The 17,320-nt window shown below is 37.4% G+C and overlaps 2 protein-coding genes across 4 annotated transcripts in view; one reads left to right on the forward strand and one right to left on the reverse strand.

Annotated features, from left to right (window-relative positions):
• Nucleotides 1–11,527, forward strand: part of arhgef6 (Rac/Cdc42 guanine nucleotide exchange factor (GEF) 6) — a 40,218-nt gene extending 28,691 nt beyond the window's left edge. The window contains exons 17-22 of one of the 3 annotated variants that reach the window (XM_026917408.3): nucleotides 335–355; nucleotides 6,556–6,649; nucleotides 6,811–6,897; nucleotides 6,980–7,079; nucleotides 7,816–7,870; nucleotides 7,960–11,527. In XM_026917408.3, the coding sequence (XP_026773209.1) occupies nucleotides 335–355; nucleotides 6,556–6,649; nucleotides 6,811–6,897; nucleotides 6,980–7,079; nucleotides 7,816–7,870; nucleotides 7,960–8,082 (480 nt within the window). In that variant the 3' untranslated portion in view covers nucleotides 8,083–11,527. Of the gene's footprint in view, nucleotides 1–334; nucleotides 356–583; nucleotides 1,622–6,555; nucleotides 6,650–6,810; nucleotides 6,898–6,979; nucleotides 7,080–7,815; nucleotides 7,871–7,959 lie in introns of those variants that run through there. The other 2 variants (XM_026917409.3, XM_053235265.1) reach the window with 2 other exon arrangements.
• A 352-nt stretch (nucleotides 11,528–11,879) lies between these two features.
• cd40lg (CD40 ligand) lies at nucleotides 11,880–15,745 on the reverse strand. The gene is made up of 5 exons (XM_026918305.3): nucleotides 15,036–15,745; nucleotides 13,933–14,064; nucleotides 13,772–13,793; nucleotides 13,596–13,673; nucleotides 11,880–13,512 (listed from the first exon to the last, which is right to left on the reverse strand). The coding sequence occupies exons 1-5, from the start codon at nucleotides 15,222–15,224 to the stop codon at nucleotides 13,130–13,132; spliced, it is 804 nt and encodes a 267-aa protein (XP_026774106.1). The 5' UTR covers nucleotides 15,225–15,745; the 3' UTR covers nucleotides 11,880–13,129.
• Between the last annotated feature and the right edge of the window lie 1,575 nt (nucleotides 15,746–17,320).

Here is a 17,320-nt window from a genome sequence, read left to right on the forward strand (position 1 = left end):
CATACTTTTTACCACAAGTTTCACGTGCGGTCTACTGCATGAAAAACAAAATGCTGAGCAGATCATATTTCTCAAAGCTGTCTGATTTGTTGAATCTGACGTAGTTTTGCAAGACCTGATACAGTACTTAACAGATCCCGATGCCTTGCCTTGTTGTTACTTTCTGATTTAGAGAAATGCACACACATAGAATGTGTATACATCTGTCAGGTTGAGGGCCCAAGAGAAATGTTCAACCCTCACTGTTCTCTTCATCTTGTTTCTTTGGACCCTTCCATTTTTTTTCTCATGCATTTTCTCATACGCTTTCTCTCTTCATTTCCTGCTTCTTTAGAGGATGTCTTATATCATGAAGGTAAGAGTAGACCAGTCAATTTTATGTGTCTTGTATGCCTGGCTAGCTCTGGTGTTGCAGCACAATTTAGCCATGCTTCATTGTTTTTTTTTATTCTCTCTCCCTCTCTCTCTCTTTCTCTCTCTCTCTCTCTCTCTCTCTCTCTCTCTCTCTCTCTCGTTCCTATAAACCACTCATTTCCTGTTTGTTCGTTTGTCTTGTGTCCTCCCGCATCCTTTCACTGATCAGTGTCCTGTGTGCAAAATATCGTAGACTGCTCTTTCTTTAAGCATTCTTTGAACTGCCATTCTTTTTGCTTCCAACCCCTTTTACCTAGAAAGAACAAACAGGAAAATATGTGTTTTCTTTGGGCATAGTTTTAGTTTCATGCCAAACAAATTGGTTAAAAGCGTAAGAGATGATTAATCAAAATGGGTATTCTGAGTGATGTGGCTCCCAGAAAGTAAACGCACGCAAAATTACATATCCTGTAGTTATCGTTTAATGAGAGCGCTGAGTCTCTGCTTGCTTTAGCTTTAGTCATATTTTTGTCATTTGCTTATATTTCATGAGGTAATATTGAATAAGTAAGATGCTGCTCAGTGCTTGAAAATGTACTTAATTTTTCACTGTGAACAAAGACTGGTACGAGCCATGCTTCCATCCAGAGATCAAATTTAAGTCGCAAATGATCTATTGTTACAAAATCTTCTTCCTAAATGATGTGATGTCCAAACCACACTATTGTGAAAATTGACATATATTGCATTACATGTATTGGCAATTAATAACAATTGTTTTAGAGCATTTCTATGTGACATTTTAAAGAAAAGCACATTGGTGGAAACATCGCTGTCAACCAGTTTGTCTTGAGTAGCAAAAAACTAACTGTCCCTGCTTGTAGTGTGACCTGCATATTCAGCACTGTATTCAGTGCATATACAGCAACTGTAATGTTTAAAAAACCTGGTTCCGGGCTCCCAAGTGGTGAGACAGAAAAGCGTTCACTCTATCCAGAGATCGAAAGTCTGAGTCCATGCCACAGCCATCCGTGGCTGGGAGTTGAAGAGAGCAAAATTGGCCGTGCTCTCTGGATGGGAGAGATGGTATGCTCTCTGGCATATTCATAATCCCAGCGACACTAGCCAATTGTGGACGTCTGTGAGCTAATGAATGCAGAAGGGATGGATAGCACTTTTCTCCAAGTATGTTATGATATGGCATGAGGAGCAATTCGAAAAGATGCATTCTGCTGGTTTCGTGTGTCCCACAGGGAGAAAATGGGGGGGGAAAACTGTTTCCTTTACCCCAATTTAACCATCTGTTGGAAAGGAGGCTGGTTTTACGGGAATTCATAAAAATTATTTTTGTTGCAATCTTTTATACACTATACTGCAAAATGGATGTGGACACCTGACCAATCACACAATAGTCTCCTAAATCTGTTGCTGTTATAATAACCTCCACTCTTCGGGGAAGGCTTTCCACTAGATTTTGGAGCATGGCTGTGGGGATCCATTCAGCCACAAGAGCATTAATGAGGTCAGGCACTGATGTTGGGCGAGAAGGTCTGGCATGCAGTCAGTGTTCCAGTTCACCGAGAGGTGTTCAGGGGGGTACACTGCAGGACACTTGAGTTCTTCCACTCCAATCTTGGTAAACCATGTTTTTATGAACCTGGCTTTGTGCACAGGGGTATTGTCATGCTGGAACAGGTTTGGGCCCCTTAGTTGACTTTGCGGAAATGGATCATGCTGCAGTTGTTTTGCAGGAGGTGAAAGGAAACTAATGCAACAACATACAAAGACATTCTATACAATTGTGTGCTTCCAACTTTGTGGCAACAGTTTTGGGGAGACCCACGTTTGGGAGTGATGGTCAGGTGTCCACATACTTTTGGCCATATAGTGTATATTTAAGTGTAAGTAGATATTGAAAAAATATTTTTAAAACATTATACCAATTATTATTGTCATTTATTGCAAACTTGGTGTTCTGATTAATGTTCTGATTGGTCAGTTGATAAAATGAAGGCACTCATTTTATCATAGTATACCTGTCATAGCATTGTGCCAAAATTTGTCCTTACTCAGCATAGCTTGTTAACATTACCAAAAAGGTTCCAGTTATCCTTCGCACTCTACCATCAATAGAAATACATAGATTCCTTTTATAGTAATTTTTTAACACTAAACTATAATCTGTAACTGTAACTATAATCTACGAGCTCTGACATTAGCTAGCTAAGTGGAGACATTTATTCATTCAATTCAATTTCAATTCAATTCAATTTTATTTGTATAGCGCTTTTAACAATGGACATTGTCACAAAGCAGCTTTACAGAAATAAATGGATTCACAAAAATATATTGTAAATATTTAAATTTATCACTGTGAATTTATCCCTAATGAGCAAGCCAGTGGCGACGGTGGCAAGGAAAAACTCCCCGAGATGATATGAGGAAGAAACCTTGAGAGGAACCAGGCTCAAAAGGGAACCCATCCTCATCTGGGTGCAACGGATAGTGCAATTATAAATAAATCCCTTCTATTGTGTACTATATGGACAAATAGTGCAATTGTGCAACCAATAAATTCATCACAGTATTTGCAAGAGGTCCGGCTGGTTAAAATCTATCCACTGTCCACTGATGGAGTCCTGAGTACGAAGCTGCTCGTGGCAACTGCAGCCCCAAAGCCACTACAGCAATCGCAGTCCCAAGCCATTACAGTACAGCTCCCCATATGTGATCCCCAAGCCATCTCCACAGCCCCCAGGTGGCACCATCCCCAGCAATCCAAACAGTTCTTCAGGCAGTCCATATGGGGCCACCCCCAGCAGCAGCGAGCGAACTCAACCGATGAGAACTCCAACCAGAAGTAGGGCATCAGGATGGGTCAGGCAGCGAGGAGGAGCAGAAGGGGTCAGGATCACTGGCATCACTGGCATCTCAGAAGTAGCATGTGTAGCTCGACAGAGAGTGAGGAAGAGAGAGAGATGGAGAGAAAGGAAGAGATTGTTAGGTGAGCTTTTGTCCTCTAATGGTTAAGCACGATGTACTTTGCATGCAGAGTGCAAGCAGGGACTCCGGCAAGACTAGCTATGACAGCATAACTGAAAGGGAGAGCCAGAAGCTAACACAGACATGAGGGCACCCTGGGACATAAGGCAGCCAGCCACTCCACCGTCGACAAACCTGAGTGAACGTGTGAGAGTGGGGGGGCGACAGCATCCAAACATCCCATTTCACCACAACACTCTATGCCTGTGAAACCCTCCAGACCTACCCCTGTACCTAAGAAAACTATTCACAAAAGGCTTGACTAAACAAATATGTTTTCAGCCTAGACTTAAACACTGAGACTGTGTCTGAGCCCCGAACACTAAGTGGAAGGCTGTTCCATAACTGTGGGGCTTTGTATGAGAAAGCTCTACCCCCAGCTGTAGCCCGCATTATTCGAGGTACCAACAAATAGCCTGCATCTTTTGATCTGAGTAGGCGTGACGGATCATAAAAGACCAAAAGTTCGCTCAGGTACTGTGGCGCGAGACCATTTAGTGCTTTATAGGTCAATAGTAGTATTTTATAATCAATACGAAATTTGATTGGGAGCCAATGCAGTGTGGATAAGATAGGGGTGATGTGGTCATATCTTCTGGTTCTAGTAAGGACTCTCGCTGCTGCATTCTGGACTAACTGGAGCTTGTTTATGCATCTACTGGAACATCCAGACAGTAAGGCATTACAATAATCCAACCTAGAGGTAACAAAAGCATGAACTAATTTTTCTGCATCGTGTAGTGACAATATATTTCTTATTTTAGCAATATTTCTGAGATGAAAGAAAGCAATCCTAGTTATATTATCTACATGAGCTTCAAAAGAAAGACTAGAGTCGATAATCACACCAAGGTCTTTTACTGCTGCACATGATGAAACAGAAAGGTCATCCAGAGTTATTATGTAATCAGAAAGCTTACTTCTAGCTGCATGTGGTCCTAGTACAAGTACTTCTGTCTTGTCAGAATTAAGTAAGAGAAAGTTAATAAGCATCCAGTTTCTAATGTCTTTTACACATTCCTCAACTTTATTAAGCTGGTGTCTGTCATCTGGCTTTGCTGAAACATACAACTGTGTGTCATCAGCGTAACAGTGGAAGCTAATACCATGCTTACGAATAATTTTGCCCAGAGGTAGCATATATAAAGAAAAGAGCAGTGGGCCTAAAACAGAGCCTTGCGGAACACCAAACTTTACCTTAGCATGAGAAGAGAAGTCACCATTTACGTTTACAAACTGATAACGATCAGTCAAATAAGACCTGAGCCAGGAAAGGGCTGTTCCCTTAATGCCTACTACATTTTCTAGTCTATTGAGGAGAATAGCATGATCAATGGTATCAAAAGCTGCACTAAGGTCAAGCAGCACCAGCAAGGAGACACAACCCTGATCAGAGGCCAGTAGTAAGTCATTTACAACTTTTACCAGTGCTGTCTCTGTGCTATGATGAGGCCTAAATCCTGACTGATACATTTCATGAATGTTATTCCTATGTAAGTATGAGCATAGCTGCTGTGCTACAACCTTTTCAAGGACCTTGGAAATAAAGGGGAGGTTTGATATTGGCCTGTAGTTGGACAGTGGACAGGGATTGAGGTCAGGTTTTTTAATCAGGGGCTTGATAACTGCTAATTTAAAAGATTTAGGTACATAGCCAATGCTAAGGGAGGAATTGATTATCTTTAAAAGAGGTTTGATTGTTTCAGGAATTATCTGTTTGAGGAAACAAGTAGGTAAAGGATCTAGCATACAGGTTGATGATTTTGATGATGAAATTAGTGAAATTAGTTCAGTCTCTTCAAGGGGACTAAAGCGTTGTAGTTGTTTATCTAATATTATCATATTATCATCTACAGGGTTAGTTATAGAACTGTCCGGTTTTAAATTAATAGTCTGAATTTCTAGCCTGATATTTTCAATTTTACCATTGAAAAAATTCATGAAGTCATCGCTGCTATATAATGATTGTGTGCGTGTTTCTATTGTGGTCTTATTCCTAGTTAATTTTGCTACAGTATTAAATAAGAATCTAGGATTATTTCTTCAATTAGGGTGGAGAGATACATTGATCTAGCAGCACTAAGAGCTTTCTTATAGCTCAATAGGCTCTCCTTCCATGCTATTTGAAATACTACCAAGTTAGTTTGACGCCATTTACGTTCTAGTTTTCGAGTGGTCTGTTTTAAAGTTCGTGTGTGATCGCTATACCAGGGTGCTAGCTTTTTCTCCCTAATTATTTTTCTTTTAAGTGGAGCTACCTTATCTAGTGAGTTGCAGAACGTTGATTCTAAACATTCAGTTGCCTGGTCAAGTTCTTCGGGATCAGACGGTGATCCAATCATGGTTGATAAATCTGGGAGATTACTGATAAAACTCTGTGCAGTTGTTGACGTGAACGTACGTTTGACACGGTGACGTGGCAAGGTGCATATACTATGATTAATACACATTTTAAATGAGATGAGGTAATGATCTGAGATAGCTTCAGACTGTGGACATGAGACTATATTTTCTATATTTAATCCGAATGTTAGTATTAAATCAAGAGTGTGACCACCACTATGGGTGGGTCCTATTACATTCATTCATTCTTTTTTTTTCATCTTCAGTAACCGATCTATCCTGGTTAGTGTTGCGGTGGATTCAGAAACTGTCGCACACCTAGGGCACTGGTTTTGTTAATAAATGAGAAGCTGCTTGTATGTTTGCTCTTTATTACATGACTACTTACATATAACATTAACATATGCTAGTCTACTAGTGTTTGCACTATCATACAAGTGTCTAAATGTTTACGTAGTTCCAATGGAGTCAGAAAATTGTAGCAGTAATATTCAATATTTTTAAGACAATAGTGTCAAGTTGATGATTTCTTTGATAAGTGGTCATGTAATAAGCATAATACAGATGAGACAGGCAGTCAGTATTGCAGTATTACCTATTTTATTTTACATGACACATGTTTTATCTATCTATCTATCTATCTATCTATCTATCTATTTAAAATCATTGATTAGGTCTGTACATAATCTTATTGTTCTTAATCGCAACTTGTTTTCCCCTATACAACCTTTCATGTAAATCATATGCTGTTAATTTGTGTTCTTTTTGGGGTTTGCTTAATTCTTTTGCTTCCTCACGGCCACCTTGTCTCTCCAGGATTCCAGCAAAAGCCCTAAACCCATCAAGAAGTTCCTGAACAAGAGAAAGACAGAGAGAAAACCATCAGATGATGAATATTTGCTCAGAAAAAGTAGGTTAAGTGGGATGCTGGTGAATAAAGCTTTAGTTAATCAAGAAACAAAACGAGGTGGAGAAAGAGTCTCTCTTTGTGGTATTGATTAGGCCATCAGTTTCCATTGCAGCCCTGAAAGTTTAAGTCTCAGATGTGGATTGTGGTGCTGAAATTAACAGGTACTGCAGCTTTGGAAGAAGATGCCCAAATTCTGAAGGTGATTGAAGCCTACTGTACTGGAGCCAGCCTGCACCAAACCACAACAGGTACTTACTGGCTGTGATGTTAGCATTTCTGGAAATGATACAGATTCTACTACTTTGACACATTGTGCTCATGCCATCATAGCTGTGCGTAAGGACGGTGTCCCTCCAGTCCTGCTACCAGAAGAGGAGAAGATAATTGTCGAAGAGATGAAGAGCAACGGCCAAACAATCACTGAGGAGAAGTATGTTAAACTAGAGAATAAATGAAGACATTGTGCTAAAGTAGTCTTTGCTTTATCAGGCATTTGGGTCATTATAATTTAAAGTAATTAAGTAAGGAATAAAACAGTGCGGTGTGTTATATTATAGCAAAAAACTCCCTGAAGATTTGTATTCTTCCTATAACACAGCAGTTTGCTGCAGTTTACTCATAACTTATAACAGTTAACTTATAGTTATGAAAGACTGCAGTTTTTTATTTATGAAGGATTTATAGTTACAGATATAGATACCTGAAACTATATCCAAGAATTGTTAAATAAATGTCTCCTTACAGAAGACTCAACAACTGCACACATTTTAACAGTCCACCATACATGTCCCTGTGTAATTTGTTACTATAGCAACGATAATATATTAGAACAATTGCACTCATCTTATAGCCAGCATTATTGTCAGAACCGTGCTGGTATAGAAAATTAATTAGCACCTTCTGGCCATTTGAACAACCCTGTGGTATAAATAATATTATCCACATCTTTGTATAATTTGCAAAAGAAAATTGCAGTATTATTTCACTCATCTATTCTGTTCTGTATAATCAAGCCTTTTTATTGTGTTTTCAGTAGATTTATTTATTTGGCAAATGGTTTCATTGAAGCAATGTGTAGGTGAGACAGAATGCAGTCATGAAGCAATTGAGGGTTAAAGACCTCAAGGGCTCGACAGTGGACTTACTGTTCATTCTTTCTCCTCCAGAAGCCTTGTAGATGCTGTTTACGCATTAAAAGACGAGGTCCATGAGTTAAAGAAGGTAACATTTCATTGCTGCTCATCCATTATATTTATTGGCCCTAAATATGGCTTTTGAGAGTTCTGAACAGGTGTGTATTTTGACTTCAGGAGAACAGGTGGATGAAACAGTGTCTGGAAGAGGAGCAGAAATCCCGCAAAGAGCTTGAGCGTTTGGTCAGGAAGCTGGCTAAACAGAAGAACGATTATACGTGGGAAGACGGAGGCCACTAAATAACATTCTAAATGTTCTCACCTTCCGCATATGTGAGTGTGTGTGTGTGTGTGTGTGTGTGTGTATGAGAGAGAGTGGGTGGATGAGTTGCTGGTTTGGGTTCACACCAAATGTTGCATTGAGAAAGCCTTCCTGCCTTGTAAACTTTTTTAAGAATAACTTTCTTTGTGAATTTCTTGCTCTGAGATCACTTGTGCTTGACTGATGTCTGTACTGGGTTTCAGAAGAGGTTCATGCAGTGTGTGTTGAGTTCCTGTGAACAGGGTAAAAAAAAAAACGTGTTAGACACTCATGCAGCAGAAGTACAGCAAAGTCGTCAAAGTCTGCACCTGTGATTTTGGCCATCTGGCTCACTGTATCACACTTTTATGTACCTGACCACACTCTAACATTAAGCGGTAGAGCTATATAACTGATGCAGTTTAATATTAATATCATCATGCAGTGTAACTGTACAGCAGATGCTCAAACGTAGCCATTATTTCCATGCATTTGGAAAAAGGAAAAGATTCAGTGTTCAGACTGGGGTGGAAATGTGTGGAAAATAAGATTTAATCTTCAACCAGGGAAAAAAAAACAAAACATGGGTGTGTGTTTGTGTGTTTGTCTGTGTGTGCTCGTGTGTCTGTCTGTGTGTGCTCTGCTGATGAAGCCACAATTCAACAAGCATGAAAGTAAGCTCGAAGGCCATATGTCTTTATTTGTGAAACTACCTTTACGGTACACTGGCAGACAGTTTTAATAGTGGACTTCTTCGTGCGTCTTTATTGCTAATTCTGTATGTTCATCTGATTGATAAAGGAAGCATTCATGAACTATAGAATATATTGCACATGAATGACATGAGATGCTCCAATAGTCATCTTGAAATGATTTGACTGTTTGCTTGTTCTTTTTTTTTTATTTTTTATTATTTTTTTTTTTAGCTTTTTTGAATAGTTTGCAAGGTAGCTGGTGTGTTAATACTGGCCATCAAAAATATTCCCTTAAACTGTCTGTTACAATCTACGATATACTGTACAGTATTTCTATACCATTCTTTACACAAGCTAATCTTGTTTTTGTTTCTGTTATTGTCATGCTTGTTCAAAGCTGTTCATAGCAAAAGATGCAGCTATTCATAGAAATACAATAAGATTTCAATACTATTAAGGTATAATTTATAATGTATGTATATCATATATACTATAAAACAGTATATAATAGCTAGTATAGCCAAAAATAACCACGTAAGCTTTCATATTTAGAAATAATACAACAATTGATTATTACCTCCATATTCTGAGATTGTAAAAAAATATATATTTATTTTTGACTGCGATAGTCCTTTATTGAGAACATGGTACTTGGGTCTCTCTAAGCACTCCTCCTATAACCTTACACCTCATTTAACAATCTGGTCTTACGCAAAGTTTGTAGAAATGTTTATTAGTGAGGATGATTTCATTGTTTTCCGTATGAAATAACTTTTAAGAAAAGCTGTTACTGTTAACACCCCCCCCCCCCCCCCCCCCCCCAACACCTCCCTGGCCCTAACCTTAATTTTTTTTTTTTTAATATATACAAGTCAGCTTTTGTGAATTCTTGCCACGTTGCAGTCATTAGGCTATGCTGCATTTGCAGAGAAATAAGCAGTACATTTACAGCTGCTACAGCAGTAATAAATTTATTAAGCCCTCATTATTAAAGGCTGTTGCACTGCAGGATTATTATATTAATGCACCATGAATGTGAATTTGTAAATGAATAACCAAATTTAGGTGTAAAGGCGTAAGAAAAATGAACCGTTTATAGCTGTGTGATCTGTTAGTAGTAATTTTTGTAAGATGTTCAAATCCTAAACTGGTACCCTTATATGTTGGATACATATTGTATGCTCTGCTGCAATGCCTGATCTTTCTTTTAAAGTAATCAGGCATATAAATAATGAAATTGCAATGTACAGTGCTTAGAACACAAACAGATGGGTGACAGTTTAAAGGAAAAAAACAGCAGCGTATTCATAAGGTGTTGGTTCTTCACGAGCCACCAGAACAGCTTCAGTGCCCAATGGTACAGACTTAATATGTTTCTGGAACTGTACTGGAATGATGAACACCATTCTTCCAAAAAATATTCCCTCAGTTGGTGTTTTGATGACGGTGGTGGAGAGTGCTGTGTAACACTTCATTCCAAACAAGGTCTTCAGTTGAGATCTGGAAGGCTGTAGCATGTAAATCATTTACATCATTTTGATCCTCATCAAACCATTTCGTGAGCCTTCGTGCCTTGTGGATGGGGGCATTAATACCCTAGAAGAGAGCACTCCCATCAGGATAGAAATATTTCATCATAGCATAAAAGTGATTAGTCAGAATAACTGTGAATTCATTTGCAGTGACACTTCTCTCTGATGAGACACAATGACCAAACCATGTCAGGAAACCACCGTCCCTTACATAACAGCCACAGTTTTTCCTTTAATTTGTCATTCGTCTATGCCATTACCTTGAAACTGTCTGATAAAAAACTGTACACTGTGGGCAATATTATTATAAATAGGTGTATATTTAAGCATAATGAGTGGTGGAATGGTACATTTGAATGCTAAAAAGCCATAAAACAGGAAGTGATGTGTTTGCGCAGTCCTGCAAAAAAAAAAAAAAGAAAAAACCAACTAGTATTCAATGCAATAAGACTGAAGACTGGTTTACTGTTAACTGTTGTGCATTGAGGAGCCTCAATTTGCACTGAGGTGTGTTCTCCAACTGGTCGACAGGATTTACTCCTACAACCTATATGATCCTTTTTCTACAGTGCTGTGATCAGATTTTTTTTTTTTTTTTTTTTTTTTGAGAGTTACTGGTACTTCTCAGTAATTTGTCTAAGCTGTGCTTGTCATTATGTGTGTGTTTTGCATAGCTGTAAGTATTATTTAAAATTTCCATAGTTGCTATCAATATTATTCACATTGATACACAATGTGTTTAGTTCCACCAGAAGTCACTTTCATGGCATCCTTTGTACAATTTGAAAACCAGTCCAGCTGTTGTGATTTATGTTATTGCTGATGTGCATATTATTCGTAATTGATGTGCTGCTTCATAATTTGAAGGATTGATTGTGCTGAGTGGCGTTCTGTTTGTTTCCATATTCATGGTACTATATTAGCACATGATATTTGTTAAACATAATATTGTATGCTGTCACTGATGTCATGATTGTGGCTGGGATTGGATAAAACTGCCTGATATCTGTAGCACTTGCAGGAGATTTTTCTTGGATCTTGATCTAGTCAATTATTTTTCTTTAAGTGCCCAAGTCTGCAGACCATGTGGATTTCTATGCAAATAACATTGTTACATATATATTCTTTCTTCTTTTTTGTTTTTGCTTCTGTTCCTTTTGTTTCCATTTGCCTTCATTTTTAAAGGAACTGTTTTAATAAAAACATAAGATAAATAATATTTCCAGTCCTTTTGTAAATGAACAAATGAACCTTGGAAACTGGATTCCTTGGAAATGAACAGGAAAGTTCTTGTCACTCAATTAAAACACCTTCGGTGTGCGGAAGTGTAACCTTTAACTCTTTTCATGCAGATTTTTACAAAAAGGAAAAGGTAAAATGAACAGAGAATGTGTGAGAGAATGGAATGAGCGCGGCTGATTGAACGCTTCCTGTAACAGTAGAGAAATGTGTCCCGGAGCTGGGTGTACATTCTGTCACTCACTCTTTCCATGGTGGAGAATGAAGTGTAGTAAAATACACAGCATTATGTGCTTCTTTGTGGTATTCTGTTCATATGATGATAGGAAACTTGCATAATTATAAATGTTTGGTGGGTGTTTGACAACCAGGGTTATTAGAGTTCTAAAAATATATATTTCTCAAATATATTCTGTCAGCTACTCCATTTTAGAATGGATGATACCCTAACTTGAATCATTTCTTGATATGTGGAAAGCTTTTTTAAACATTGAAGTGAAAGTCATCAATGGAGCAATTGTCTTTAAATAATAAAAATCAGATCAGTGCTCATGAGTGCTCCATTGCACCGTACCAAAGCCATTGCACCGTGCATCATGCTGGAAAGTGTAGGGGGAGGGTGAGCCTAGCATTTCTGTGGTTACACAGATCTGTATAAAAAAAAAAAAAAAAGTCTTTGTCACGCCTAATGCTTCGAAATTTTGTTAATATGTAGGTAGGTGTGATTGCTGATCCATCACTGGTAGGAACTGTTTAGACTAAACTATGTATGCTTTCTTCTATTTCTCAAATATTACCAGTGATCAAAAAGCCTGAAAGTCAGAGTAGAAACAAAATTATGTGTTTGATTTAGAAAATTGTATTTTAATAAAAAAAATATAAATACATATTTTGAGAGAAGGAACTTAATTAAAAATCCTACATGCCATCTGTGGTATATTTATCATGAATTTACTGTGACACACAGCTGGGTTTAGAAATATGTTTTTGTTTTTATCAAAAGAGGACCATATTACAATTTATCATCAGTGTAGATTTTTTTGGAGATAATTAGGCTTAAATGTAGTGTCACTATCTATTCTAGAACAGCTAAATGATCATGATATAAAATGACACAGAGGGTATAAGAGTAGTCTATTTTTCCTTCATAAATATAGGACAGACAATATGACAGTGGAGAAGATTGAACATTAATAAATTATTTTGGTAGTATAGATTGAGAATATTAAAGAAAAGTTAGATTTACACCACTGCTTTAAACTACATGTTTATAATTGCTGACTAATTTTTATATGGAAAATGGTTAATGAACGTCACACATCCTTTTTTTTTTGTGTAAATCCAGACGTTAATGATGTGCCAGATTTTCCTCTGAGCTTGCATTATGGTGTATGTTAAAGGAAGAAGCTCTTCTCTGTGGAAGTTCCAGCCTCCTTTTTCGAATAGTTTCAAATAGTCAAATTTCAGATAGTTATCAGTGCATGGTTATCCATGTTTACCCTGTAAAATGGATTCAGTTATAGATCAAATCCACTTTGTTTTGTGCTGGTAAATCCTCTTAGTTCTTAGTTAGTCTGCACTCAGTCCTGTAGCCTGAACAATCCAAAAGTGGTAGAGTCCAAGTGCAGCAAGTGCCTGTCAGTTACATTAACAAACAGCGTCTGACCCTTCTCAAGTCTGAACACCCCTGTCTGCGAGGCAGTACACAGATCAGGTATTGTACTGTACCGGGGCAAGCTGCAGTAGGACTCAAGCAGTTTCGTTGGGTTTCCCACTTTTGTATTTTGGGTCCATATGGTTTGCCCGAGTGTTGCTTTTTCATGCGCTTTGGAAAAGGTGACTTTAGATTGAATCAAATAATATCCAGGGTAGTGAATGGTCAGGGCTCCTGATGTGCTGAGGCTGATCTTATCCATCACAGAGTGGGATCCATCCCACAACAGGGTATTGGACTGATTCTTCACTGAGGAGAAAGCCCATAATGGGATAGGTTAAAAAAAAATGTACATCACAAGGAGACGATCTAAAATGAGTGAGTATCCTTACTTTTAGATTGTGAAGTCACACTTAACACCATGTTTGCTTGAGGTGTGGTGGAGGATCCAGTTTCAATCAACAAAGCCACTATATGAAGGGAACAATGCAATGGTCAGCTCAGACTCATCTCAAAACGAGATGTACACGTTTCTGCATTCTGAAGCAAGACATAAAAATGTACCAACCTCTTCCTTCAGCTTGAGAGACCTATAAAAGGAATTAAAACAGAGTTTATTGCTTTTATTGAGAGCTACATGAGCCCCATTACTGTGAAACAAATTACTATGAAGGTTTAACAATCTTAGCAATGTCCTAATTGAAGGTCCATATAAAGAATCTTCCATACCTTTTTTATGACAGTCTTGAAGTTTTCGACAAGCTTGTTGCAGAATGGTACATTCTCATATTCTAGGTTGTCTGCACACTGCTGTAGTTGTTTTAGTGTGCTTATCTCGTTATCATTGCGTCTGTCCTGCAGCTGCCATTAACACAGGAAAAGCTTCTTGTGAACATGCTGTTGCATTCAGTATTCACTCAAAAACCACATTGCTCACAACCTATTGTTGCAAATAAAAACATGTATGATGCAGAATATACGAAAATGAGGATTCATATCAGTATTTTGAATTGAGGGTTTTCTGTTTTGCTCAGTATGGAGAGTTAAATGTGGAAAAAGTCATTGATTTTCAAGCTTTTTAGTCAGTGAACTCAAAAATGGCTGAGGAAAAACTAATTGTAGACTATTATCCCTAGCATTATTTGTGATAAATCCACCCTTTGTGCACTTACAGTAAAACTTTCTAATTCTATCCAATTCAAAAATGCAATTTAATTTCAAATAATATAGATTTATCTCATTCATAGCCAAATCAGAATATGGGGCTTATTATACTATGTCTTCTCAGAATTCATATTCTAGTAATTGGTGCAGTTAACAAAAATTTTCATCACTTAAACAGCAGACAAAGCTTTTTTCCTAGAAATGCAAGGTGCCAACAGTTTAAGATCATGGCTTAATGATTAGATCATTGTTAGGGGTTTGTTCCTTTGATGCTGAGAACGCTTATTTGCTCATCAAACCACACGACCCAAGAAACCATGAACCAATTTTTTTGCTGTGACAAATTTCACTTAAAATATTTTCTTTAAAAGTGTAAAACCTGTATGATGAATACATCATACTAATATATATATATATATATATATAATATTTATTAAAATTGAATCTGAAATGTCTGAAACACAAAGAAATAGAATTTAAATTTAAATTTACTGGAAAGCACTGTAGTGTCTAATGTATCTGTAGTATTTAAACAAAAATAATATAAAATACATGAGCTATAATTCCTAAGACTCTTAAAATTACTCTAAAATGACCTAAGAAAACATACTTTGATCTTACATTTAATTTCCTTGCAATACAAGTCCATAATCATTAAGCATGCCTACCATGTTGATTCTATGGAACAGGTATAGAAACCCTCCAAACGTCTGTATCATTAGCAGAAGCAGCAGCACCGACAAGAACTTGACTAATGGTGTGTTTGATGGCAGCGCTGGTCCTCCTCGGTGGCCTGGCCGTGGAGGTACCGGTGGAGGATTGAAGCTGCTGTGAAAGGTGTTTATCATAGTGGACATATTTGCTGGCAGCAGGATCCGCGACGTGAACACCAAATCCACCCATACAGGTCTGAAGAATGGCCTCCACCAGCACAGCACTTGAATGCAACTTCCAGGAAGCTCTGAACTTCTCAGATATGAAAGCACTATATCTGTCTGAGCATGTGTGTATTTTCAGACACACAGCCCCCTTTTTTGTAAATCAAACTTTGTGGAAGTTTTTTGTTTTGTTTTTTCTGCCCATCAGTTTTTACAATGACACCTTTTTCTAGGAAGATTTTCAGCAACTTCATGTAACTCTTATTTGAATTATAATGACTCTTTAGAGTCAACCTAAACAACAAAAATATACTGGATGGTATATTGTACATTTACCCTGAAGACTGGACAAAATAGAATCAACCAAAAAAAAGAATTTCTTTGTATATCAATACCTTAGTATTTCTGAAAGTGTACTATAATGACATGTGGCTGAAAGTCTGTGACAGACAGCTCCCCACACTAAACCAGGCTACACAAAAACACATGAACTGCTCTGGTGATACTCTATATATACACATTCTAAAAGGATATTTTTAAAAAGACCCACAGATATATGTAATGTCCTGTGTGCTGCTTTAGAAACCATCTCTTGTAACACAACAGTCACTGAATAAGTAATGTTACTTTGACACAAAATGCATTCATTGAACTGTTTTCAAATTTCCTGCATTCATCTAAATCCTCACTTGATTTCCACCACCCGGAAAACTACTAAAACCTTTTTTTTTTTAATTTGCAAATACTTTCATTCTTTGTTTCTTCTTGGTCCATATCTCTATGCAGTATATTTTAGCTCATTTATATTCTTAGGTTTGTACATGTGGACTTCAGACCACAGGTTTTCTGTAGGTATCAAACAGAGTGACTGAGATGGGCATTGCAAAACACTGGTTTTGGCTTTCTTTAAACATTTCTGTGTTGATTTGGAAGTATGTCTGACTCATTTTGTTGAAATTTCTATTTACAACCAAGTCTTTTTGGTTTTGAGCTGAAATCTCCTGGTAATTAATAGAATTCAGGTTGCTATCAATCTTCACAAGAGCTCCTAAACCACCAAAGCATCAATGTTCCACCTCTATATTTGCAATATCCGTTAGTGTTTATGCTAAAACTGTGATCTGTGAACTCTTTCTTGCAGGACTGTGCTCATGGGTCCATTTTCCAGCTGTTTCACAGACATGCGAAACTTTTTGTTATGGCCCTAATTCTGGTGAATGGTATTTTTTTCATTGCTTGTGTTTTATATATACAGTACCTGATTTGTGCTGATCAACAATCATCTGTCTCTTTTCTACTGAAGGACAAATGAGATTCTTTGAGTTGTTGTGAAAATAAAAATCTTTTTTCCTACAGTTTGAATGGAATGCAATGTTTCTTTAATATAATATAACTATAATAGTATATTATAGTATACACAATAATAATAATATGTGGGGGAGGGGGGTATGGTATTAGGCTACAAAACAATCTATTTGGTATTTTTAGATCCAGTTTTAGTTTAACACACCATAATGATGAAGTGGAGATAATTTTTCAGTCTTATAAAATTTAAAAAAGGAGAGGTTTAGAAGATCTCATATAGGCTAATCAAGGGAAATAACATTAAAACAGAAATAAAAAGTTTCATGGTATGATTTTTTCAAAATGTAATTTTTTTAAATTTTTTTTTGAAGTGCAGAAATGTTTCCACCATTTTTCTGTGATAAGACAGTGCACACCATCTTTCACTCACTAGGTGGCAATGTTGTGACAAATAAAATTATGAAATAACTAAGGTCTGGCAGAAACACCATGCCAGAAGCTCTACCTTTTCCCTAGTTAACTTCCTACACTCTCCTCTCTACCATTCAACAACTCCTCCCCAAGAGATTTTAGTGCTGGCCTGGCTATGTAGCACATAGCAGAAGCCATCCTGAACTCCAGCCCAAGTCCTCAGAGTTCTTGTCCTTTTTACAGTTCAGCAGTCACTCCTCGCATCATTTAGTTAAGGGATTGGTCTGAGCTCAGAAACTGTGTTACAGAACACTTCAGTCACCGTTCATTTACTGTATACACATAGGTGGAAAGTATCA

Source organism: Pangasianodon hypophthalmus, chromosome 7 (assembly GCF_027358585.1).
Source record: "Pangasianodon hypophthalmus isolate fPanHyp1 chromosome 7, fPanHyp1.pri, whole genome shotgun sequence".
Lineage (NCBI taxonomy): Eukaryota > Metazoa > Chordata > Actinopteri > Siluriformes > Pangasiidae > Pangasianodon > Pangasianodon hypophthalmus.